This window comes from Lytechinus variegatus, chromosome 13 (assembly GCF_018143015.1).
Source record: "Lytechinus variegatus isolate NC3 chromosome 13, Lvar_3.0, whole genome shotgun sequence".
NCBI classification, from domain to species: Eukaryota; Metazoa; Echinodermata; class Echinoidea; order Temnopleuroida; family Toxopneustidae; genus Lytechinus; species Lytechinus variegatus.
The window spans coordinates 3,375,887-3,403,788 of NC_054752.1; the positions used below are offsets into that span (position 1 = coordinate 3,375,887).

Consider the following 27,902-nt stretch of genomic DNA (forward strand, 5'->3'; position numbering starts at 1 on the left):
TCCCAATCTCCCAATAAAAATACTGGTCAAGTTTTTAATCTCATATAAAAATGTTAAGTGCCATTGTTGAATGTAAATTTCAAGTACATGTATATCAAAGAAATTGTGATTTTGTAGTTTTTTATTTGCCTGGCTGGCAGAGGGGTGGTACATTGTGCGTGTCTGATGATCTCAAGTTCCTGTGTGAGTGACATACTATTACAAATAATGAATGTTTCTCCTACTCGTATGAGTGCAATGGACAGAATAATTCATGAGGTGAAAGATGAAAATGATCCATTCAATGAGGCGTAGCAGAGTTGAATGGATCATTATTTCATCTTTCACAGAATGAAGTATTCTGTCCATTGCACGAATGAAAAAAAATCATCATTTGGTTTACATGTATATGACACCTAAAAAAATTTTTTTTTCAGATGAAATTCATAAATTTTGATGCAAAACTGCAGCAGTGCGAGTTTGGTCTGTTGATTGTTACGTCATTACAACATGCGCACGGCTGGTGCCTGCAGCTGCAGTCTCGGTGCGCGAGTGCAATGGGCAAAATCGTATGGATCCAAAATTGCACGGTTGATGACGTCATTGCACAATGGGCTGAATGATCGATATCAAACAACCAATAAAATCACAAGGATCTATCTAGGTGTCATATAAAATGTAATAGGGGTCGGTTCAAGTGCATTCTAGACAAAATGTACAATGCACATGAGAGTTTACGCCATTCTGCCTAACTAGCCAAAATGGGAATTGACGTACGTGTAAATCTTAAAGGGATCATTTCACTTTGTTCTGATTTGAAAAATTCTCATTTTGGTTCTTGAAAATGGGCTAAACATTAGATTTTTAGTGCAAAATTACCATCCCGAAAGTTTCAAAGTATTATATCTACAGGATCAATTTTAAAACCTTGGAGATGTAAACCAAAGTTTGAAAATAATTGGGAGTTGGTTTCAATGACTATGTGTATAGAGCGAATCTGTGCAACACAACACATTAACTCTAGAACACAGCATGACCTACATACAGTGTGTACAAGGTATACACTGAATGTACAGTGCAGCTAATAATAGCATGTGTATAGGAGATACACACAGCAGAAGGCAGTAAACATAGCCAACGGACTTTTTGAATTGGAGAAAACTGGTCATAAGCTGGAACCCATCTACTAGACGGTTCTCAAAATCAAGCTAATAAATTGCTACTTGTATCTAAATTAGAGTTTTTCATCCTATATTGTGGTCTGTTTCAGGGTTTTTGAGGACAAATACAGGCACTCATACACATGTTTCGTCTCAGTTTGAGAATTTTTTAAATCAGCTGCTCACAAAGTTAAACGATCCCTTTAATGTCCTACTGCCAGGCAGGCGACCATATACACTACCTTTCAAATGACCTTTGACCTTGTATGCAAATAGACACAGAGATTGCAATCATTTATGAATTGTATTTACACTTACTAAACTGTTGTGAGGATTGTGATGTTAAATGGCACTTCCGAGCAATTTTCAATTGCTATATTTTGTGCAACAATACAATGTTCAATGATGGCATATTTATGCATAAAATCATTAATGACAGAGTTTTGCATTCATGCTACATTTACGGTACTGTTTAAGCTGAAGCATTTGCTGTGGTTTTAATTTCAGTAAATTTGCACATTCAAAGTTTGCTCAAATTTCTTCTTCCACAAAAGGTGAATCTACCTGTAGATTAAAGTCAGGGATTTCAGAAATCTGTAGTGGCGAAATTTGACTTAGAAGAGGCAAATTCCAAATTTTGATTTTTGTATGCTGGAACAGCAATAATTATATCAAAGGAGATGACTTGCAAATTCCCTGAAAATAAAATCACTGCAAAAATATCAGCTAATACAGTAGTCTGAAATTGTGAGAATGACTATTTTCAGATGAATCTGTTTGCCAAACAGGCACATATACATAGTTTATTGAAATATTATAGGTGATAGATGAGTCCAATTTGCATACATGTATAGTGGCGAGATTAAATATTCATTTTGCGAGTAAAATTTCAACATACATGTGCAGAAAAAGTGGCACGTAACCGATACATCTTTACTAATACATGTACTCTGTCTTTTGTTAGAAGATGACTGATGAGTCCTTCTTACACTCACATAATCCAAGCACAATTCCTGAGACAAGCAGAAGGTCTCCACGCTGATACTGTTGGTATCCAATCGTGAGGTGCACTCTCACTGCTATGAAAACTCCGGGAGTGGTGCTCAGCCCCTTGTTAGAGTGTATTCTATCTGGCAGGAGCATGGTGCACAACGCAATGTTCAACAGTGTGGACAGTCTTCTGACAACACACTCGGCTATTTGTGGGGTGGTATGAAAAATTCAAACTTGAGTGGTGTGCAACCCCTTCTTAGAGTGTGTTCTCTATTGCAGGACACAGAGTACAACTCAACATTCAAACAGTGTGTACAGTCCCTGGAAAACACACTCGGCTATTTGTGGGGCAGTACAAAAACTCCTGGAGCGGTGCGCAGCCCCTTTATAGAGTGTGGTCTCTTTTATGTGGCAGAGTGTACAACTCCATATTGAAACAGTGTGGACATTCTGCTATTTGATGGGGTAGTCGTTCTTAACAGAGACCTGTAGTTGAAAATCATTTTGTGTGCAAAGGTGCTGGTTGAATGCTCTTCAGTTACATTCTTACTCTTGGGTTATCCAGCGATATGTCCACAGTCAGAGATGTTGGAAACGTTTCCTGCTTGCAAACAGGCTTGATAGCATGTCCACACGGCTGTGAGTTTGAGTAGAACTATATAAGGCTCTTCTACTAGCTACTCCTGGGATATCAAAAAGAGACTCTGTAGAAAGAATATGAAAAGCAATGTGCAAATATGATAAAGAAAGGATTAAGAATAATAAAATATACATATCTACATTGCTTCATACTTCAGTTTCTAACTGCTTCACAACAATTTTAATGAAACATATTGGCCCGAATTCACAAAGGTGGTTTTGAAAACCCACGGTTGAGTCCATGATTTATGCACATTTTTTGTATAAATTACGCTTAATTTAGCGCGTATTGGGCGCATGTATGAAAAATGTCAAATCCCGATGCGCGCTTTTGTCAGTGCGCCAAACTGACGCCTGTTGTCGTGGTTATCAACGCTTTTCTATTCATGAGTCTACTGTTTTATTCATGAGTCCACTCTTCAAACAGTGGACTCATGAATAAATAGCATATCTAACCATGGTAACAGGCGTCAATTTGGCGCACTGTGACAAAAGCGCGCATCAGTATTGGACACGTTTTATACACGCGACCGATACGCGGTAAATTAAGCGTAATTTATACAGGAAATCTGCATAAACCATGGACTCAACCGTGGGTTTTCAAAACCACCTTTGTGAATTCTAGCCATTATGTTCTCGAATGAATCATACAAAATACTGTGGGGAAAAACTGAGCTGTCAATATAGTGGATTAATTCATGGTATGTTTTATGGTATATGTATGTTTATGTTTAGCTTTGAAGTGCATGTCTGTGCTATGTTTCTCCATGGCCCTATTCACAGAAAATTATTCATCTCCGATTTTAATATCATGTGTGAATAGGAACTCAGATGTGCATGCCTCGGCAATGTATCTCAAAGGCCTTGTTCACACATACTAATCTGTGCATACTTACGAGATTGGAGGACAATGAAGAGACAGAACGAGAGACGGAATAGAAACCTATGTCACCTCCTGATCTGATTGGCGATCCATTCTAAGCCTTGATATAATCTATAGGGTAGGATAACATAGAGATAGATTGGTTTAACATCTGAATGTTTTTTAGGTGTTTATTTAGTTTATTTCATACCCATTCTAAATCACTATTGACTGCTGGGGAGGATAGCAAAAACCGATGACCAAGTATCAGTTCGGTGACTGATAGAAGCCTTGATGTATACTGCAAGTAACGATTCTAGTCATTTGATTGGTCAAAACTGAATGTATTGCACTTACTATCGACTGCTCAGCAGCATTGGAAAATAGGCGACACAAAATTTGCTCAAGCGACTATTGCTTCATCTCAGAGGGGATAGGGTTAGTGTGAGGACAGTAACAGAGTTTTTGGTTCAGAATAACGTAAAGATAATGATTAGGATTTATTTAGTCTTGGAAGTGAGGTTTTACAACATGTATGATCGGCCTAACCCGCAGATTTTTCATCAGAGCAATTTGTCGCCGGAGAAAATGTCATGGAAACCTCAAAAGAACATAGAGTTTGAATAAAGCTATTACTTAATAGGTGACAACAGGTTCATCTACAGGCAAGAGGCCATAACTTCCTTTTTATAACAAGATCACTGTAGACAGGTGGCCTTGTACTGTCCTACTTAAAAACAAAAGGAAGCTATCAACCTAATATAGATTTCTTTTGGATAATGAGCTTTTTTTCCCTCGGCAAATTTCATGAATAGACACATTTCCTGTCCATCAAGTTAATGTAAACGACAGACATTTTGTCCTTTTAAAGGAAATCACTTTATACTTGCTTCCATTGTCACACTGGAAAAATATACCTGTAGCATGTAGGTGTACCGGTAGACTACAGAGTATACAAGAAAAAAGAAACTTTCAATTTTTCGCTTTTTAGTGAGGAAAATACTTAATCGGTGCCAATTTTATATCATATTCAATTTGAATTATACATTGATTGGATTTCTAGGAACAAGCATCACTGAACATTTAGTAGTGGAAAATACTGTAAATGACAGTTCACTTAATAGGGAAATTGTGAGTTTGTGCTTGTGAATAATGTTAAAATTCTTATCCATGTTGCTTTGAAAAAACATTTATTTTCACATTTTTACAAAATGAACAATGTCCATACTATTTAGAGTAAAAATGTCTTAAATGAAAACATGGATCATTGAATATTATAACAGCTTCCTCATAAAAAATATGAGATTTGAGTTTATTTTTTGCGGATAAATGCACAACCAGTTATCATTTATTCATTATCCTCATGAAAGATACACTTTGGGTTTACTTTTTCTTAATACACCCTACTCCATGTATGTTTTATTCATTACCCTCATTACAAGATCTGTATTTTTGTTTCATTTTTTGGTACCCTATTTTTCATTTATTCATTATCCTCATAAAAAGATGTGAAATGTGGGTTTCATTTTTCCTGATACATAGTTATTAATTGATTTTCATCATAAAAAGATGTGAAACTTTTAGATACCTTCCCTGCTAAACCTTTTGTCTAATATAAAGATGGGAAAATTTTAGTTACTTTTTTCATAAATGTTATTTTTTAATCATTTTCCTCGTATAAAGATGGGAAATTTGGATTTCCTTTTTTCTTGATACACCCTGCACAGAAAACTTTGACTCACCCCTCCCCAGTAAGAGCACAGCAGGCCTGTATATGCCACTCATGGTCTTTGACCGATGTAAGGTTGAGCTGCTGGGAGATCTCTGCCGACGACATGGATCCCTTGAGGTCTTGTTTGTTTGCGTACAGGAGGACAGCGGCATGCCTGAGGTCCTACCAAACAGCAACAACAACAAAAACAATTGTGTAAAAGAAGGGTGGTGTGGTAGAGCAAGGTCTAGCCAACTACATGTAGCTATTTATATCATCATATGGCCAGGGACCCATTTCATCATCAAGACTCGTAATGATAACAAATGCATGCACAATTTCTATAACAAATTTACAATCAGCCAATCAGGTTGAAGGATTTCAGTAGCTTTTAACTGTTATTGCAATTTTTTTTAATAAAAAGTTATGGGCCCCATGCCTACATACAATTACATGTAGCATTGTCAAGAGGTTGGCCTTGGGTCATACATGGAGCCCTTGAGGTCTTGTCAATCAGCAAGAAAAAAAAACAATGTTGAAAATGAGTCAGTTTTATGAAGCAATACAAGCTGTATAATATAGAAACTTTATGACACAACACAAAAAGTCATACCAATGGGCTTTGAGGTCATAAATGAAATAATAAATGAATAAAAAAAGAAAAATAATAAATGAATAAAAAAAAGAAAAATTATGATAAAATGAAATAGAACAGAATGAAATGGAATAAAAACAAACATCAAACTCAAATAAATTTTAATGTACATACATGTATTACTAAATGCAAATATAATTGACATTTAAAAATGTCACAACACTATCATGTTACAGCCTATTTCGATTACCGGTAGATTTTCAGTTTCATGCTCATTTTGTTTTTCTCCATTCAAATCCGAAGTTATGAGGTAGACTTGACCTCTAGGTTTCTGCAATTCATCGAGATTAACGCTCATGGTAGATTGAGCAATCTCAGGATGAAGAATTTACCGTAAGCGGAAAAACCTTTTTCAATATTAACACAAAAACATACACAGTATAGAAAGAAAAATTTCATATTGGTGAACTGTGTGCAAATGATTCATATTGCCACTGCCATGCACTGTATGTACAATACATGTAATCAAATGGCAATTGAACATGCCACAATACAATCGCATGCCAAATATCATGCTTTTCCTAATTTCCCTAGCTTTTGTTTGACAATGGATACAATAATTAAGAAAAATTTTCTAAGATGTACTTCAACTTCATGCAAACACTGTTATAGGCCTAATCAAAATAGATCTCTGTAGGTTTTGCGCAATGCAAATATCTCAAAGTGGTCGAGTATGGAGTGTAAAAAATATCTACATATTAAATGAACACTCCTAATTAAAATCTGATTGACATGTCTGGCATTTGTGTAGCTATGGCTCCAAGTTTTGTTTACAGCAAACACTGTTAACCCAAACTTTAATTTCTTTGATGACATGAAGTGCTGAAATTTTAATGAAAAATGGTGACCAGCTGTTGAGAAAGTGATATAAAATCATTGCTGGCTATTTATTTACATGTATATTTCTACATTTTGTACCCATTTTTGTGTGAATTTCACACTTCCCATGTGAGTAGAGAATTAAAGCAAAATGTGGGATTTATCATAATAAATCATAATCAAATGCATTAATTTGCCGGTTGATTGCACAATAACTACATGCACAGTATATCACCTGCACATGTACATTACGAGTGGTAGGCATTCAGGTATGCAATGTGGCATTATCGTGGCCAGTGGTCGTCACTTATCAAATCACTGCACACGAGGCACGCATGCATGCAAAGTGAGTATAGGCACCTCTCATACACGTGGAATGTCTACTTGCTATTGATTCATTCCTGGTTTTTCTATAATGAAGCCCCATATGCTCAAAGTAGGCTTAATCAGGTAATAAGTGTGCTACAAAAGCGGAGCAGCTGCAGTAGTTTCTTTTTTTTTAAACACCCCCAAGGATTCTTGTTGTACAAAAAATGCAGTGGTTTTCTTTGGTAGGAAGCATTTAGACCTTAATCCACTTCACATATTGTTAGCTTTGTATAGGTTTAAACTATAGAAAACTCTTCCTTCTGTTTGCAATGCACCAATCCATTCATCCAAAGATCAATAAATATCATGATCCCAACCTCACCACACAGACACAAACCTTTCACTTTATTCTTTGACTCACCCATCCATCTTTATTCTAAATTTCTTCTCTGGGGGACATATTTATTTTCAAAAGGGCACATTCTTTTATAATATGTACAGGACAAATGGGGAAAATTTAAGGGGCACAAAAATATCCAATGACAGGGAGAGGGACATTGTAGCCAAACAAAGAAGGGTACATGTAGGCTATACAAGGCTATGCCTGGCCTTTATTGGCCTTTAATATTAAATTACATGTAATTTAAACCGCACAATACATCAACAAGGAAAAGGGTATTAACATTTTCAAGGAAAAATTTGAAGGAATGAGTATTGGAAGAGCTACATGTATACTGTCCATGGAAGAATAAACAACTGATATTCATGGATTCTTACCTCATTTGCTAACATCTGATATAGTTCTGCTTTGCTTATGTGTAACCTTTCTCTGTCTGTGCTGTCAATCACTAAAATGATGAACTGTATTAAGGAGAAAAAAAAACACATTTCAAATCATAAGAGGGAATAATTTTCCTGGTATCGCATCGCAATTTGCTCCACAGTTTTGAAAGACTGTTACGCATAGTCTTTTGTATAGCATATTTTTACATAGGACAGTACATTTAATAGTTGAGAGCTTTTAATATGACCAAATATGCTATTCAAATTTGTAAAGCAAAATTATTCCCTGCCTTTACAATTTGACAGAATAATCCATTATTTTAAGCCACAGACACTGTAAAAGAAATAACAGGTTTCCATAGACCCTTAACAGCTCACATTTGCTACAGGTACATTTTTTTTTTGGGGGGTTGTACGTTTTTTTTAATTAAATACACATTTTATATTAAATTTCATACTGCATGTTAATGTATGCTCTGGTAGATTAAAAAAAAAACATGGCATACTAGGAATTCACATCAGAAACTATTCCCAATATTTGGAATCTGGTGTTCCTGAAAATGAATGTTGGAAAAAAAAATTATAAAAGACATATTTTCATGTAGGCCCTATTGACAAAGGAGACTACAACTTGTGTAATTGTTCAACTACATGTACATGTAAATGTATGTCATTCACATACTTATAACTTTTGAGAAACTAAAAAGCAACACAAAGAAAACACAAAATGATACTTGGGGGCTGGGACAAGACCAAGAATTTGCGCGCGTTACGTATGGGACATTTCAGAGGCTTTAATGACCTAAAAAAATAGTGTTACATGACTTTGATTAGAATGAATACCCTCCTGATGGTAAACATCTAGGAGTAGAATAATCATGCAAAAAATTGTAACATATGACCTTGACCTTTTAGAGAGAAAAGATGTGCTGTTACGTATGGGACGCAGCAAAAAAAGACCATTTTTTAAGTTCAGAATTCTCTGAAAGTATTTCATCTGACAACTTGTACCTTAGTGTGATAGAAGTCACAACACTCTAGTACATGTAATGTATATCTACGGCAAGTTTCATGTCATAAGCCATAACATTTTCAATTTTCACATTTTTATTGTTTTCATTACCATTATTCATAACAAATCAGTCTTTAAAAACTAAAGAAAAGGTACATGTAAATAATCACTTTTTAGAGCACTCTTGAAATTTGTTTTTCTCTATTCACTTTGTACACAAATCTCCCTAATGACATTGTGTGTAAATGTCCCATACGGCATACGTAACAATTTTTTAATGAACTTTTAATCAAAAAGTAAACTATATTTTTGAAACTTTTTGTGGTACATGTATAACATTTTCATACAGTTTAATAAATTAGAACTTCCCAGAGATGCAACAATACAAGTATTGTATTATTAGAAATAACTGAAAAAAACATCCTCAAAATGTTACGTATGGGACATTCCATCCTTGGACAAGACCTTATTTGCATATTTTAGATGACACATTTTTTCCCCAAAAAGTAATAAGATGTTAGGGGGTCCATGTCCCACCTATGACTAAATCTCACAAGTTTTGTTTTGATTTTCTACAAATTTTTTGTAATTGTCCCATACGTAATGCCATTTAATATGCAAATTACAAGTAGGTGCCCCAAATTAGCATAAATACATGTGTATGCATATTATCAATTTTTTCTTAATGAAATTTTAAAATTCAATATTTGGGCTTTCTGACACCACCAAAGATAACTTCTTAAATTAGAGATGAAATTTTACATTCTAGGGTGACATTTTCTTGGACTTGCCCATTCATATAATGTACTGTACATATCCATGTATGCCTGACAATAAAATCAAGAATCCTACATGTACATAACACTGTATTATAAAATGTAGTATGGTACGTACATGTACGTGCCTACTGTACATTCATACATGCACATTGTGGGTTACTTTAGCAATAGTAAAAACGGTATCACAAATCTGATAGAGATGTTGACCTTTATGGCATCACACAGACAAAAGCTTAAACTTCTGGCATACTGATCAATTATTGTACCTAGTACAGGTAGACTGTATTTGTACACAGGGGGAGTGGCAAAGCAATGTGAAGTTAATTTGAATCCTGAAAGGGATGAGCAGGGTTGTCACATGTACAGGTACATGGAGGCCTCAGTAAAACAATTTGATCAACTGACTCTTCTGGGAAAAGTTTTTTGTTTTGTTTATTTTCAATATACATCGTAGCTATATCGACAATTATTCACCTTTTTGTCAAACCCCCATTTTTCTCAAGTCTTACTTCACTTTGTGTAAACTGACCTAGTCATGGCCCTTTGAGAACATTACAGGCTGTCAAAAGAACAAGAAATCAAAGACAGGAAATTTCATGAAGGTCCCACATATACATGTATGTACAAATTTGATGGATGGGCCTTTCAATATTTTCAAAAGCTAACAGATTTTCCCTGTAACTACATGTACCACAGTCACACTAACGATGGATGATTTATATTTCAGGAGATATTTTTGCCTTTCTTGAGTGGGCATGGCCAGCATGACTGTCGCATGAACCCATGCTACATGTATATAACACAAAGCAAAAATACTGTGATATTAAAACATTACTCATTCTAATATTCAAACAAACTGCCCTAAATCCAAATGATCTACATACATACTGTACAAACATAACTCATAAAAATCAAATGACTCATTCTGATCCTAGAGATAACACAAAATAGGCCTACATTTACATGTGTACGTACGTACAGCTGGAGTCTATGATTGTGTCTATTACATGTACACTACATGTATGTACAAATGATGAATAAAATATTATCATACGAATTTTGAATGTACATTGTATATATATGCGGCCTGCTCCAGTCTGGGTGGGGGAGATGGGGGGCTGCTGAGTGCGTTAAAGTGCAGAAATAACAAAGTATACAAAGCACAGGTACACTTCCTGTAAAATCTCAAATTCAATTTGAATGACAATTTGTAAACAAAGATAAAAACATAAAATCCACACAGAAGTGTAATTATTTATACTTCATGATTGTGTGTTTTCAGGCAATCTTGTTTCTATTAAAAAGGGGAGGCTTTTCACAATCTACTGCCTACCAGTATTGAATCTACAACGATACATGTACATGTAGGTAGCGGTAAGCTTTTTAGTTAAACTGTGATTGCTCGTTTTAGCATTTCAGGGCGAAATTGCCCTAAACCCAATTTGATCTTTCTTCCCCAACATATGTGAATTATTTCTCTTTCCACACACTGTAAAATCAAGTGACCAACTTCAACCTTGTGTGTAACACTATACCCTACCCTCGACCTAACCCTAGACTTCCATTTATAAAACCTTAATATGCAACCGTAACCCTACATCATTGATGAAATTACATGTAAGCCTGGAGCAATTGTTGCAGTCGTGTCACTGGAAAAGAAGCCCCATGGTGTCATTACTCATCATAAGACAGCACATTATGGGGTTTCCCCATTAATATGATGTCAATGAAAAAAAAAGTAATATTCAGCTCACTAGACAATGTCCCCCCAAAAAAACCCTTGAAATCCCCAATGTCATTACAGGTAGGCTACACAATAAATGAATGGCATCTACATGTCCATGTACCTAATAGTGTACACTATAAAAAGTGAACACGTGGAGCATTTGATGTCAGCGCTATTGTTACGAATGCCCCAATTACTCTGCAGTGTAGTGGTAAAGGGGAAATACCAACCACAACTGTCACACAAGAGTGGCTTTAAAATCATGTTACAACCTTGGAACAGATTCGAGATTAAAATAATTCATTGAGTACATTTTGTACACATGAGAAATAGTCTGTCTAAACAAAGTATATTTAATGTCCATGTACATGTACATCCTGGTTAACACAGTCTCGCAAGTTTTGTTTTTTTTCCTTTTTCATATCATGATACAGTATATTGGAATTGAGCCTTACACCAATACTACATGTATGTTCATACTGTTTGCAGTTGTTATAAATGAGAGAACATTATACCTTGAGCGTGTTTCAAAGAATTGTCGCAATATTCCAACTGATCGTAAAATCATTCATAAATTTTAAAGGGGAAGTTCACCCTGAAGAAAACTTTGTTATGAAAATAGCAGAAAAAAAAATATACAAAATATTGGTGAAGGTTTGAGGAAAATCCGTTAAAGTGTAAGAAAGTTATTAGAGTTCAAAGTTTTGGGTTTGTGACGTCATAAACGAGCAGCTGCTCCATGTGTTACATGTATGTAATATAAAATGCACAAATTTTGAAATTTTGTATGGCTCCTGATGACTTAATTTTGTTTTCTATTCATGATCGGGTGTGAAATGATTTGTCTATTGATATACATCAGGTACAGTGAAAACCATTTTCAATTTTCTGAGAAAATGAAATTTCATTGATTTTTTACCATTCGCTATGTAGGAATGCTGCTCGCATATGACGTCACAAATCAAATAATTGAAATTCTAATAACTTTTTAATTATAGAATGAATTTTTCTCAAACCTTCGGCAATATTTTTTATTATTTTTTCTGCTATTTTTACAATAAAATTTTTGTCAGGGTGAACTTCCCCTTTAACATTGGTTTTATGTGTAGATGTATGAGACATACATGTAATTGAGCCTTTAATACACAAGTCCCTGAAAAGTAGTTTTGTGCTGTTTGAATGTCATTATATACTGGTAAAGAACTACATGTATACCTTGAGCCTGATGATGCCATATTCCAACCGATCATAGTTAAAGTCATAAAATGGTTTGAGAATTTGAGCCTATTATACTCGAGTGCCTGCATCCATGCTGTTGATAAAAATGTCTGTTGGCTCAGATGGTAGAGCTGACTAGAGCATCCGTCTCACAACCGGAAAGTCGGGACGCTCAATCCCCGTCCCCCGTCAGACCAAAAAAAACGTTTAAAGATGGGAGCTGCTGCTATCCTGTTAGGCGTTTATTAAAGGGATAGAGCCTCGTCGATCTGGCACTGCTTAGCAGCTGGCGGGCCCACGATCACTTGGGCAAAAGCAAATTTTTGGAATATGGAATATGTACCCGAAGCATATTTCAGAGAGCTGTTCCCATATTCCAATCAATCATAAATCACTTCAGAACATAACAAATGCTTTAAAAATAATGAAACATTCCCCCATAGTTTGAGCCTTACCTGAGTGCCTGCATAATACGTGCTCCATGCCGTTCGCAGTGAGTCCTGCCCTCCTATGTCCCACATTAAGAAGTGTATGTTTTTCCATGTGACTTCTTCTACATTGCTACCGATGGTGGGCGACGTGTGCACTACCTCGTTCATAAGACTGGATAAAAGAAAAAATGATAGATGCTAGCATAAGATATACTGTACAGTATACATCGGCCAAACCTCATTCAATGTACCACAATAGTACAACGAAAATTCATCAATTTTATCCCTTTTTTAGATTTCTCCATAACAACTTCTGTCCACATATATCTTTAAACATGGACCCCAAGGAACAAAGTTGATTTTAACACCTCTGAAATAGTCCATCCAACCATCATGCCATTGCATTATCATTTCTTTGATAAGAAACTTAGCATGTGTATATTAAAGTCAAATGATTTTTCAAATTAAACAATTTCTTAAATTACAGGTAAACAAAGAGTATACAATATATATATATCAAAAGTGATGCAATTCTTTTTCAATTGAACTATTTTCTAAAAATATACTGTAAATACCTTTCTATGGAAGTGTTAAAGCCGGTAAAGATGTACATGTACGTGTAGAATATATACATGTACTATTAAAGGACAATTCCACCCAAACAAAACTTGATTTTAATAAAAAGAGAAAAATTCAATAAGCATAACACAGAAAATTTCATCAAAATCGGATGTAAAATAAGAAAGTTATGGCATTTTAAAGTTTCGCTTATTTTCAACAAAATAGTTAAATGAACGAGCCAGTTACATCCAAATGAGAGAGTTGATGACATCACTCACTATTTCTTTTGTATTTTATTATATGAAATATGAAATATTGTTATTTTCTCGTCATTGTCATGTGAAATGAAGTTTCATTCCTCCCTGAACACGTGGAATTTCATTATTTTAACATTTTGTGCTTCAGGCAAGGCGGTCCTAATCGTCAAATCCGTAAAAATTGAAATATTGTATAATTCAAACAATAAAAAACAAAAGAAATAGTGAGTGACATCATCGACTCTCTCATTTGGATGTAACTGGCTCATTCACATAACTATTTTGTTGAAAATAAGCGAAACTTTGAAATGTCATAACTTTCTTATTTTACATCCGATTTTGATGCAATTTTCAGCATTGTGCTTGTCTGATTTTTCTCTATTGATTCAAATCAAGTTTTTGTTCGGGTGGACTTGTCTTTTAAAAGTGATGCAATTCTTTTTCAATTCTATTTTCTAAAAATATATACCTTTCCATGGAAGTGACAAAGCCGGTAAAGATGTACGTGTAGAATATATACTATTAAAAATAAACAATACTAGGATACAGGGGAGCGTTTCATGAAAGGACTTGTCGGACGTTTTATCCGACAAGCCCCATTTTATCCAACAGTTACTATAGTAACAGTGCCTCTCAGCCAATCAGAATCAAGGAAAAATGTCAGATCTGACAACTTGTCAGACAAAAATGTTGATGAAACGGTCCCCAGGTGTATACTTACATTTGATATAGAATGGTTGTTTTGCCTGCATTATCCAGGCCCACAATGATCACCTTGTGTTCTGTAAATATAACAAACAAAATAAAGAGATATTTTATTACGCTCACAGCATATTTGATATTGTTGATAACATTCACAAACAGGGCTTCGTAATACAAAGGTTAGCGATCAATCGTTATTAAAATGAAACGGCCTATCAAGATCATCCTTGCATACGCATTTTGCTCCGTAGACTGACTGGGAAACAATTTAAATTGTTCTTTCAAAAATTCAAAGTAGCGATCAATCGCTAATACCAGTACGGTAGCCTTTGTGTTACGAAGCTCTGATGACGTTTGAAGGTTTGCATGTACATGTACATATCAACAATCATGGAAATTTGGTACACCATAAATTCCCCAAAAAGGAGTATTAAGAGAAAGTGGAAAGACATACATTTTGTATGTAGAAGTGAAATGGATAGGTGAAAATTTGGAGGTAGAGGTTTCTTACCTATCTATTTCACTTCGAAATGTACTTCTACTACCCTTTTCATAAACCTATCCTCCAATTAGCCCCCTAAGAGTAATGGGGATAATTCAATCAAAATTACGTTCACAAACTCCGAAAATAAGCCGCATTATTTTTACGAGCGCCCATCCTGAAAAAGGCGGATAATCGTCATGACAACTGGACACGCCCCCTCCGATGCGGTTGTGTTGGAAAAGGGTGACCTTGTGACCGCACCATGGCAATTATCCGCATTATTTGGAAATGCGTTCATAAACTCAAAATCTTGTCCCGATGCTGCTATTATGCGGATAATAGCAGCATTAGAGTAATGCGGATAACTCTTGTCCTCCTCCAATTTTTACGACCAAATTATGCTGCTATACATGTAAGCCGCATAATTGGGTTTATGAAAGGGGTATTCATGTACATTGTAGATCCACTTTCTAGTAGTCCTAGGACTTTACATGGTGGATTGTATTAACCATTGCCACAATCCAAACATTTACTATGAAAGACAGTGGTGTGATTCAGCCTTCGCAGTACATGTATCACCTCAGGAGGACAAGGACATTGTTTTTTAGTTGTTGTTGTTGTTTTTTCCTAAGAACCAGTGTTGGTAATAGGGGAAATTTGAGGCCAAGCACCCAGGCCGACCATCCTTGCCACTTTCCTCCACTTTTATATAATGAAAACCCTGGCTGAAACATATCATTATGCCTTTCTCACTTCATTTCCTGGCCACAACAAAAAACTTCCTAAAACCAATTAAAGGGATGCGCCGAGCTGAAACAGCAAAATTCGGAGAGCTGAAAATGCTGAAAACTTCATCAAAATCTTTTGAAATGTCATAACTTTCTTATTTTACATGTACATTCGATTTTGATGAAATTTTTAGCATTGTGCTTGTCTGATTTTTCTCTATTGATTCAAATCAACATTTTTCTGAGGTAGATTTGACCTTTAAAATCGGTTATAGAGTATAAAGCGAGTTTATATAGAAATTTTAAGTCTTGTACTTTCTATGGGGATCCTCAAATTGGCAAACATGCTTACAAATAGCTGATAATGTGGACAACCCTCCATTATTTTGTACACAACTTTTCAGATTTTCCCCTTTATTTTACATATTTCACATCATCTCCACCTGACCTTGACATATGTGGTGTGAATTACATTTTCCCATGACATACATGTACGTTATGCTCAGAATGGGGCAATACATGTACAGTATGCAATTTTAAAGAAGGAAAATCTGAAAAATTGTGTACAAAACAAGTTGTCCACAAAATCAGCCATCTTGAAGAATGTTTGCCAATTTCAGGATCCCCATACATGTACATGTAGAAAGTACAAGAGTTTTTTAACAACCGATTTTGATGAAACTTGTTTTAAATTGTCCTCTTACTTTATTGTTTCTCATCTTGGATTTTGGCTTAATAATGCAAGCCCTGGATGTACAGTACATGTACATTGAACATTCTAGTTTTGGTAACGATATCAAAATGAGTTCGTACAGAATCCAATGAAATGACCACCAAAGTGTCTGTTTGTATAAATAAAACGTATGTGCCAAAGGATTCTGGAAGAAATTGTGTAATTGCTTAGAAATCAGCAAATAAGCACAGGTTTCGGGTAGAGCGTCGGGCCAGACAATCGAAGCAATAATTATACACTGTCCCATGTGTGCCAATCTGTGTTGGGAATCTTCAGTCTGAACATTTTTCAGCATAGATTTCAAGATTTCACAAAGTTCAGTTTATGTAACTGTACCAGATCTAGATCCTCGATGATATACTGTCAATTAATCCTTGTTTTAAAGACTTTTTCATGAAATCAGTGTTTACTGCAACTACTGGAATTTCTCTTTAAGAATAGTACATTTCAATAGCATTTACATCACTTTTACAATGGCAGTTTACATAATGTGTATTACTACACCTACATGTACAACGAAAGCCACGAAACTCGGACTATGTACTATGGATGCAAACAGATAAAAAAAAATGAAAATTATCCTGGTACATGACATGTACATGTACTTTTATTTGATCATAAAAATCATGTTACACTAGAAAAATGTATTACAAGTAGATTGTATTGACTTCAAATTCCCCAGACTGAAACTACAATTTGCAGATTTAAATTACTGCAATAAATGAGTAGAATATTAAGGTCTTTAAAAATCCTGGAAAAGGTAAGACTTCTTGTTAAAAAAGGAATTTTTTAATATGAATTCACTCTACTTAAGACTTGCATCTCTTAAAGACAAGATTGACTATTAAAGGTATTGTTTAACTTTGTGAGCAGCCGATTTAACAAATTATCAAACCAAGATGAAAGTGAAACATGTACAAGTGCATGTACATGTATTAGAACTAATAAACCCTGAAAACAACCATTATTGAGAATGAAAAGCTAAAACTCCAAGGCAAACCCCAATTTTGTAAATAGGCGTCTTATAGACACCTAAATAGTACACATAAGTGTATGGGATGAAATTAAGATGGTGTTTCCGGTCACTTTATATTTCAATTTTTGAAGCACTAAATAATGATTTTCGAACACAATTTTTTCTGGACTTCATTTTTGTAACATATCACAGACACAGGTGACAAGTGTGACCTTCTAGCTCATATTTTTTAAAAGTCAAACCAATGTTAACCAATCACTTTAAATTGGCAAGGTTTGTCCAAGGAGGTGTTATTTGGAAGGTGATATGTCTCCTTGGTTTAATCTACAACATTGTACAATTCAATGATTACTCCACTGAGATACAAATCTCCATGATTATGCAGAGGTCATCCCTATTCAGACAACCATAAAACTGCATCTCAATTTTAACTTCAAAATAGCTTCGGGGTTACCATTTTGTGTTCCTAGAATGAGTTACTCATCCCTAAAAGTGAAACTGAAGAATGAAACCTCCATTTAAGAAGCTCAACAAATTGGGCTTCTCTTTCATGAAAGGTGAGGGGTTTATTTTCCTCCCAAAGTTAGGCCGTGGTTATGCTTCCACTTTTCAGGCCAGAATCAGCGTTTCCAAACGTGATTAGTCCAAAACACGGTTGCGTCCATGCTTACTTTCATTTAAACGCTGTTTCAAAACGCCGATCGTAAACTCACGAAAGGGTACGTTTGTAAACGTTGTTTGACCAGAATCAGGCTATCTGGGGAAGCATAAACAGAACCACGATCGTAAACGTGTTTAAATGACGTCATTTGGTACATGCTTCCGGTGAGATGAAAATCAGCGGGAAAATACAGTCGTATTGCTCCATGTTATCTCTACGTAATGACAACAATCGGAAAAAAAACTTTCGAAAAAGGCCCGCCCAATTTGACCTCGCTTAACGATGCGAAGCTAGCTGGAGATCATGATTTGCTCTGAAAAGTGAAGCATAAACAGCACTCCCAGAACCATGTTTATGATCGGCGTTTTGAATCGACGTTTGAAATCGCTGATTCTTTCCTCGCAATGGAAGCATAAACACACCCTAATACATGTATATGGTGCATAAAGACTACCTGTAGTCCTCTAGTTATGGACTGGCCCTGTGACTTATGTAGTATAAATTATACTACATGTACATTACAAATTATAATTATAAATATTCAGGGAATAACCTTGCTTTACAAATTTGAATAGCATTTTTTGGTCATAAGTACATGTAAGATAAAAGCTCTCAACTAAAGTCCTACAGTCAGTGTATGTAAAAATATGCTACATGTATAAATATGCATAGCAGTCTTTCAAAAATGTGGAGCAAATAGCGATTGATACCAGGAAAATTATTTCCTGCAGAAGGAAATGCAAACTTCTGCATACACTGTATCAGGGGGAAATATTAAAGTGTAAGATGCATTTACATAAAATGTGGATGGTCTATAAAGCTACATGTATACAGTCAAGTGCTATTTTTCATCCAGTGTACCTGCTACAATGAAATAAGCCTGTCTCTATAACATTGATTCTAAATTCTAAGCATCATTTTTCTTTTTAGTTTTTCTCTATTCTTTCCCCTCTCCTCTCAATGAAAAATGGACAAGTTTCTTCCCCCCCCCCCCTTGAATTTCTAATTCAACTTTTATCATCATAGCTTTTATAAAGAGACGTACATGTCATGTACATGTATCTAATGAAGTTCAACGATTATGAAAGCCATTTTTATTATAAAAGTGTTTAGATACTCTTTATAGTTTGGGGTGCCTATTCATTAGTCTGCTGTGCAAACCCTTCACTCGAGTTCAGGGTCTGAATGTGCAGCCTGCTACATGTAGTCTTTGCGTGGAGACACACTTGCTGATCAAAGTTTCAATCAGGGTCTGTGCCTGCAGACTACCTATTCATTGCCTGTGAGACAGACCTGCATGTTTAAAGGGAGGTGACTATGGAAAGTATATGCCTACACTGTCCTCATTTATAGTCAAGCAAAGATGAATTGGAAGTCAAAACAGGAAACATGTGTTCTGAAAGTTTTTTCTCAATACACATGTACATGTAGGTTTCCCGTATTGCCACTTGCTAGTGGACAAATATTAAAGTCAACTTGTAGAAAACAGTTTCCATTCAAAGCTAGCATTTCTACATTTCTACAATATGCGAACCCCGGTGGGGGGAGGGCAGTCAAATGTAATTGCTGTACACATGTGTGGCCAAAGTATTTTCAAACACCCCCAAAATAACCCCCTAAACAAGTTTTTTTGTAGACTTTATTTACACATTTTGGCCCCTAAACAAGTCGCCGCCAGAATATGACCCCAGGGAAAAAACATACCCTTTAAAGTAGACACACGAAGAAAATTTCACGAAAGTGATGATTATAGACAAATTATATATGGATGGAAAGGTATTGTCTTTTTATACACAAATATGTCACTAAAAAGTCTTATAGATGTCGTGGAAATGCAAGAAATGAAATTATTAGACACCCTTCTCAGCCCCCCAGACCGACAATCACGCAGCCGAAAACGGTCGAGAATAATGACGTCACACAATCGACGTGCTCATCATCTCTCTGTGCATCATGCACTGAATCACCTTACTGACCTGTTCAATATCTTCCGAATATACCGTTTTCTTGATGTAATGTGATATTCAATTTTTGTTTTCGACAACTTCAGACCAAACGTGAATCAGAACTGTGTTCCTTTGCCCGTTTTTATTGAATTGTGGACTGTAAAGACCAATTTTGTCCACTGCAGTCGTCATTGTGTTGCTCCACTCTGAGTGAGTCGCTGCCCAAATAATATAAGTAGAGAATCTAATCAAGAACTTGAAAATCAAAAGCAGCAATTAAGAAGTAAGATTTAATAAATAAAGGACTGAAAAGAACCTCACATGAAAATAAAAAGAGAAAAAAGAGCTGATAGGAATGGGGAAGGAACATAATTTTAAAAAAAAATCCAGAACCAAAAAAAAATCAAAGAGTTTCGAACTTGGATCCCCGCACTCATAAAAAAGTTGCGTGCGAACAGATTTGTCTACAGACCATGTCGTTATATGGTCCGTGTTCATAACAATATATGAACAAAGTGCGTTCGCTGCTGTTGCCTCGCAGTGCTTCGGCAATCCAACTGCAATTCCAATCATTTCGCGATCATATATTGCCGTGTTTTTTTGTGGTTCCTGAACTTGCTACGTAATTAAATTTCATAATTTTTATTCAGTTGTGAAGACGAATGTCTATGCTTTATATTGATAATAATATCAATGTGGTGCAAGCATGATTTCTAAGTGAAAATATGCTTTGTTTATTCACGTATATTTCTTGAAAACAAATAATTTTTTCTAAGCTAAATATCGGTTACCAAAATATGTTAAATGTGCATTTCATTTTACTGTTCAGAAAATTCAAACTTTTATCTATGTAATAAGACCAATCTTGAGAGGAATAAACTATTCTAAGAGCAAAAAACGCTGATTGGAAAGATCGTCTTCAATGGGCTGCTGTCAGCTCAGCTGCTCACTGCTCGTGGTGTGACGTCACTCAGCTGGAGCTCGCCAGAGGACGGACGAAGGCAGAAATTACCATGAAAATAAGTCATTTTTGAGAGCTGATTTCTGCAAACTCTCATCACTATTTTAAAAGGTGAAGTTATATATCTGATTAGTAATACTTCCCCTTTACAATGATGACTAAAAAAAGTCATTATAAAATACTTTTGATTCTTCGGTTGTCTACTTTAAATACGATTGACCACGCGATTGACCATTGACCAGTCCTCTATTAAAAACCACCCCTTTTTTTAATTGGTGCTTTTGAAAGTTTTGATACCCTTTAACGAGTGCATGCGCTGCCCAGGTCCAAACCTGAAAAAACACCCCTATAAAGACGTTTTTTCATGTGTACAGCAATATATTTGACTGCCCCCCCCCCCCCCCCCCCCCCGATGCAAACAGACAAAAATAAGTCTGCTGTCCTAACAACATCACTTTCATGAAACAACCAAAAAAAAATCTAAAAATGCATGTAGTACATGTATGTTAATTGAAAATTTCTGACATCAACACCAGTTGTTTAGAAAAACACACACACAGCATTGGTATAAAGAAATCTGGGTCCCATTGTAGACCTACATGTACATAGTTTCCAACACTTTTCAATACCTCTCTAGAAAATGCAAAGTCTGTGACACAGATGTACTTCCTATGTATGTGTATGAGTGGGTGGTGGGTCAATTTCACAGGAATTCAGGAAGTGACGTACATGTGTGTGTACTGTATGACAAAAGATGACACATCTTTTATTGTTATCTTCCTACACGTTCTTGTTGTGTACATTCTTACACGAATCCATACACACTGAGTAAATGAGTGAGGTGCTGATGAATTGAATAAAATCAGAGTAAAAAAATTGTATTTGATAACTTTGCAGATTTCAAAGTGGGATCTAACCCAAATAAAAAATTGATTTTAGAGGAAAAAGAAATTCAGACAAAGTTAAGCTGATAGTGACTGTTTGAACAGTATCGGATAAACAATAAGAAAGAATTTTTAAAAGTTGTGAAAATTGGTAATCACTACACCATGGCGACTTTAAAATGGTTGCATTTGTGATATCACAGTGATGTATTAAAGGCAAGGACTACATGTACTCTTCCATGTACTCCAATACATAATATGGCTAAAATGTCTTATTTTCAAGATTATTACTTCAAATTATATTTTCTCTTAATGAGGAAATAAAACAATATACCAACTACATATGTATGACTGAGTTATATTAATTTTGATGATGGCCCTAAGAGAAAACCGCAAATCCCTATGGGAAAGTTGTCTTTGCCAAATGTCATAATAATACCCAACCAATTTGAAATTCATGAAGCCTTTTAATAGGCATTAATAATAAAGCAGCCATAACTTTCTTATTGCTTGTCTGATTTCTTTAAAACTTTGACCATTCTATTTTCTTATTTTTCTCTTTTCTAACATAACATTTTTATGACCAAGGTTGGATTCCCCTTAAGCCTATACTATTTCACAACTTTATTTTTCTAGTTTTCTTATAAAAATATATACGGTACATGTATATATTCATTGTGGAGGTCGGTTGTTCCTTTAATAATCTTTAGTTCAAACCTATATAACTGTAAAACTGCAATGTTTACCTGTTGGTGGGAGTCTACACTGTGTGTACTTAAGTCTGTACCATGCACATGGCAAGTCCATATAAAAGACAAATAAACGCTTTCACATGGAATGACAGTATGCAAAAACGTACTGTAGGCTGTAGTCTAGTGATTGTATTTGGATTACTTCTTAATTTGATACCCACTCAATTCAATTGTATAATGGAAGCCCTATTTCTGTATCTTGCATTGTTATAGAATAGGGTGGAGTCGTATTGAGCTTAATATGGAATTAGATATGAAAGGCCTCAATTGTCCATAGTTCTAACATGAAATTAAAAAAACAAATTTTGTATGTAAGAGACTTTTATGTGCTTCAGAGACAAAACTTACATGGTGGAACTGAAGTACATAAAAAGCCATGTACATACATGTGCAGTTTCTTGATATAAATTCAAATGGTATTAAATGATAATAAAACTGACTTGTCACAGGAACATTGGCATTACAGTATTTAAATTAGATTATGAAAGAAACTTTTCTGAGATTACTTTTTTACTTCCTAGTTCAGGCATGACAAAAAAATCCTATTTTAATTATTTTAGTCTCTTCGAAGTTGGAACAACTTTGTGAAAATCATGAAAACATGAAAGTATTACCCAGGTTTTATAGGGAGTTTTCGCTTCAACCATAAACAACAGATTCCAGGACATAGAAAATATACTGCCCTTCATGACAATGAACAGCCAAAAGTCTTTGTCGAGAATTGGTGAATCAAGAGCAGTTTTGTCCTGGACTCTGGACAATCGATATAATGCAGGCCTCGAAATAATCGACGGCCATCGACGGCCATGGCCGTCGATGCCCCCATTACTGGCCGTCATGCCCTTCTTTTTGCTAAAAGTTACGGCCACTAAAAATGTGCCCTTTTTTATATGGCCGTGGTGCCCTTTTTCTCATAAATGTGCCCTTTTTCTGATATATAATGTGCCCCTTTTGAAAGTCTGCACCTTTTTTTCTGAGCGAGGAAAACTTTTCTCCGATCTCAAAAAGTATTCAATACCTTAGCTTTACCAGCGACGTCCAGTGCATGTATGCAGTCTAGTCCGAAGCCGCGCCGAACGATGAGCTAGCTATACACAGCTGGCCGGCCGGCCGCTAGCGCGCTTTACATATGCTATGTAAGCTGCAGCATAAGAATGGACGAGCGCGAGCTCCGTATGTGTACTACACAAATGTCGCGCGCGCTGTACTGTCCTGGCGAGCGCGCACGATGCGTAAGTACAGTACTTTGAATGGGAGTGTTTCATAAAGCTGTTCGTCAGTTACGAACAACTTACGAACGACCGGTGATACTTTCTTGGGTGCTAATCAGATTCACATTTAATTACATGTAGCTCAAGAAGGTATCACCAGTCGTGCGTAAAGTCGTTCGTAACTTACGAACAGCTTTATGAAACACCATACAGTGAGTGTTGTCAGACTATTAAAGTTCATTTTTTCTTAAGTAAATAATGTGGTTTGGTAATGAATCTGATGTATAACATCGACTATGGAAAGCCCCCCCCATGCCGCGAAACTGTAACACCTACAAATAATTTATTACATGCCCCTTAAAAAGTGGCCTTGGTGCCCCTCTGTATGGCCTTGGTGCCCTCTGCTGCCTGGCCTCAGTGAAAAAGTGCCCCTCAAAAAAGTGGCCTTGCCCCCAAAAATCCTATTTCAAGGCCTGTAATGCAATTTTTCGTCAGCTCCGAAACACAGGGCGAAACTGCTGTTCCGGTTGACCAATTTTCAACAAAGGCCTCCCAGCTGTTCATTGTCATTTGACGGGCATTTTTAATACATTTGGTCTACTGTGTTCTTAAAGGGGAATGAAACCTTTGGAACAAATAGGCTTGTGTAGAAACAGAAAAATCAAAGAATAAGAATAAAGAAAGTTTGAGAAAAATCGGACAAATATTGAGAAAGTTATGAGCATTTGAATATTGCAATCACTAATGCTATGGAGATCCTCATATTGGCAATGCGACAAGGATGTGTGATGTCACTGATGAACAACTTTCCCTTTGGTGGACTATAAAATACCCTCAAAATGTCTCTTTTTGCTTTTTCTTATGATGATACAAACTCTTTATCCATGATGTATTCTTAAAAAATATGTATTACATGCCCTCATGTAGAAAGAACACATGATCTATAGTGTGATAAAATAGGCAATTCAAGTGAAATATATATGGGCAGAGTTGTTCACAAGTGACATCACACATCTTTGTCGCATTGCCAATTTGCTATCTCCATAGCAATAGTGATCGCAATATTCAAATGCTCATAACTTTCTCATTATTTGTCCGATTTTTCTCAAACTTTTGTTGATCTGTTTCTTTGATTTTTCTGTTTTCACACAAGCTATCTTGTTCTGAAGGTTTCATTCTCCTTTAAATCTGTTGTGCACAAGTGATTACAGAACTCATCTCTCTCACCTTCATTGTTGAATAGACTCCAGATCTTGGAGAAGACATAACCCATTGCATCTGTAGATAAAGAAGAAAAATGGAGATAATTCTACAGTAATCGTTTAAAAGAGGCAGCGTAGCTCAGTCGGTTAGAGCGCATGTTTCGGATAAGATCGTAGATCTCAACGTGAGGGGTTTGAGTCCCGCTCATGCCGAAACAAAATTCTGATGCTACATGTATAGCGTTGTGTGTTAGCGTGCCTCACCACTGTATTCAGTGCAGGTGTGAATACAATTGGAAAACACTACGTCCATCGGAAAGGACGCAAATCTTGGTCCCGTGTATACATGTAGGAGAGGTACAACCTATGCACATTAAAACCAATACACTATTCGTCAAAGAGTAGGGTGTTCACCCGGTGTATTGCACCTGCTGGTCCCTGCCAAATCTAGGTCAAGTACCCAATGCGTTTTATGCCCAGGAGGGCCCCTTCATCGTATAAATCCAGATCCAGAAAAGAAAATTCTCTATTATAGACCTTCTTTAAGAGTAAGTGCTGCATCAAATGTGATAAAGATAACGCACTGGTTGTGCGTGTAGGTGTGGAACTTTTCACGAATAAATTCAGCTCGTTCTTGTAGTACAGGTGCAATAAGACACAGGTATGTTAAAGTAAAAAATAAAAATAAAAAAATCTGGTTGGTCTTTTTTTATGTCCACAACCAAATGTTGCCTGTTTTGGTAATGTACAATTGGAATTTCAAAATGAGTTTGAATGCAATAAAAATGAAAATGACCACGTGTTGGAATGTATACTGCAAAATAGCTCTGGAAGAAACTGTGCATGTGAAGAGCTTTACTGAGAAATGAGCAAATTAAACATGGTATTCCATCAAATGTCAGGTATTTTTCCAAGCAATTACAAAATGTAAGACTAAACATTAGAGTCTTAAAGGACAAGTCCACCCCAACAAAAACTTGATTTGAATTAAAAAAAAGAAAAATTCAACAAGCATAACACTGAAAATTTCATCAAAATCGGATGTAAAATAAGAAAGTTATGACATTTCAAAGTTTCGCTTATTTTTAACAAAACAGTTATTATGAACGAGCCAGTTACATCCAAATGACAGAGTCGATGATGTCACTCACTCACTATTTCTTTTGTTTTTTATTGTTTGATACATGAAATATTTTGATTTTCTCGTCATTGTTATGTGAAATGAAGTTTCATTCCTCCCTGAACACGTGGAATTCCATTATCTTCACATTTTGTGCTTCAGGCAAGGAAGTCCTAATCATCAAATTCATAAAAATTGAAATATTGTAATTCAAACAATAAAAAACAAAAGAAATAGTGAGCGAGTGACATCATCGACTCTCTCATTTGGATGTAACTGGCTCGTTCATATAACTATTCTGTTTAAAATAAGCAAAACTTTGAAATGTCATAACTTTCTTATTTTACATCCGATTTTGATGAAATCTTCAGCATTGTGCTTGTCTGATTTTTCTCTATTGATTCAAATCAACATTTTTCTGAGGTGGACTTGACCTTTAACATTAAACTGTTCCACATGACCACACGACCAAACTGTTCCACACGACAATACACCAGTCGGTGGACTGTACTTTATCAGAAGAAGAAGACCAAAAATGCTAACCAAATTTGGTCTGTTGGTAGGCAAAATTATTCCCTGAAATCTGAATTCAATTTTGCATAGGACTAACCCCCTAACATGCCTAATGGTGGCTGCACAATCACGAGCTGTCTGTTTACGAGGAGAAAAAAAAAAATTTTAAAAAGTGTTAAAAACTCCTCGAAATAGACAGCTGCCATGGCTGCCAGCAGCTGTCTACACCAACGGCAACGCAACTCGCATGACTCGCAACAGTAGAGACGCACGGCCAATATTGGAGACTGTCTCCCATGAGAGAGATTATCTCCAATATCAGAGACTTTTATAAAGAATTTGGGTATCCAATTTCAGAGACAGTCTCCAGTTTGGGAGACCAATTTTCTTTGTTTACATTTGCTTAAAAAGGATTACCTTGGCGGCAGATAAAAATGTGATAAGCAGATTCCTCATGAAATATTACCCCTTTTCACCGTCTACTTTAAAAATTCACCGTCTACTTTTGTTTTTATAAGGATTTTTGTTGTCATCCACACACAAAACAAATGGGCTTCTGACCTCAGTTGGACAAAAGTTTGGGTGGAAAAAATCATGCTTTTGTTGGTGTTGTTTCTTTTGTTCTTTTGCAAAGCAAGTCTCCAATATGGGAGATTGTCTCCCTTATTGGAGAGAGTCTCCCATATTGGCCGTGCGCCTCTACTGCGCAACGTCCAACTTACTTGCAAAATGCCACTGGCGTGGCGAAATTATTCCTCAGACACAATCTTATGAATGCAATTCACTATAATATCATAGCTTTCTTTGAAAATCGAGTAAGATCCAATTACGCCCAGTTGAAATCCTTCCACTGTAAATTTACTCCACTGCCAATATGGCAATGCCTGGCATCAGAATACTCCCACTGCACTGCCACTGCCGATCTGCACACTGACTGTGCTGCAAAACTTCACTCGGTTTAAATTCTGGTCAGAAAGAAAGTTCTGTCCTCAATAAAATATGGTGTTAATTCGCAACCCATGAGTCACAAAAGACAAGGAACATCCCGTTATTGGTATCCAAACACAAAGCACAATTATTTAAGCTTGCAGCTGCTTAAACACAAAGAAAAACTTTGTAGTCTAAATGATAAGAT

At 35.9% G+C, this 27,902-nt stretch overlaps 1 protein-coding gene across 1 annotated transcript; it reads right to left on the reverse strand.

Annotated features, from left to right (window-relative positions):
* Positions 1–1,137: 1,137 nt before the first annotated feature.
* Positions 1,138–27,902, reverse strand: LOC121426331 (ADP-ribosylation factor-like protein 5B). Its single transcript, XM_041622598.1, has 8 exons — positions 27,490–27,902; positions 25,160–25,210; positions 14,616–14,676; positions 13,101–13,248; positions 7,905–7,988; positions 5,376–5,527; positions 3,668–3,765; positions 1,138–2,836 (listed from the first exon to the last, which is right to left on the reverse strand). Exons 2-7 carry the CDS (start codon positions 25,203–25,205, stop codon positions 3,720–3,722), a joined length of 537 nt encoding a protein of 178 aa, XP_041478532.1. The 5' UTR covers positions 25,206–25,210; positions 27,490–27,902; the 3' UTR covers positions 1,138–2,836; positions 3,668–3,719.

What these genes read in the sequence shown, in the direction of transcription:
- LOC121426331 (XM_041622598.1), bottom strand. Translation starts at nt 25,205, where the DNA reads ATGGGTTATGTCTTCTCCAAGATCTGGAGTCTATTCAACAATGAAG. An exon ending in GAGTCTATTCAACAATGAAG is followed by an intron (nt 14,677 to 25,159) that starts GTGAGAGAGATG and finishes TTATATTTACAG; the next exon opens with AACACAAGGTGATCATTGTG. An exon ending in CGTATTATGCAGGCACTCAG is followed by an intron (nt 7,989 to 13,100) that starts GTAAGGCTCAAA and finishes TCCTTAATACAG; the next exon opens with TTCATCATTTTAGTGATTGA.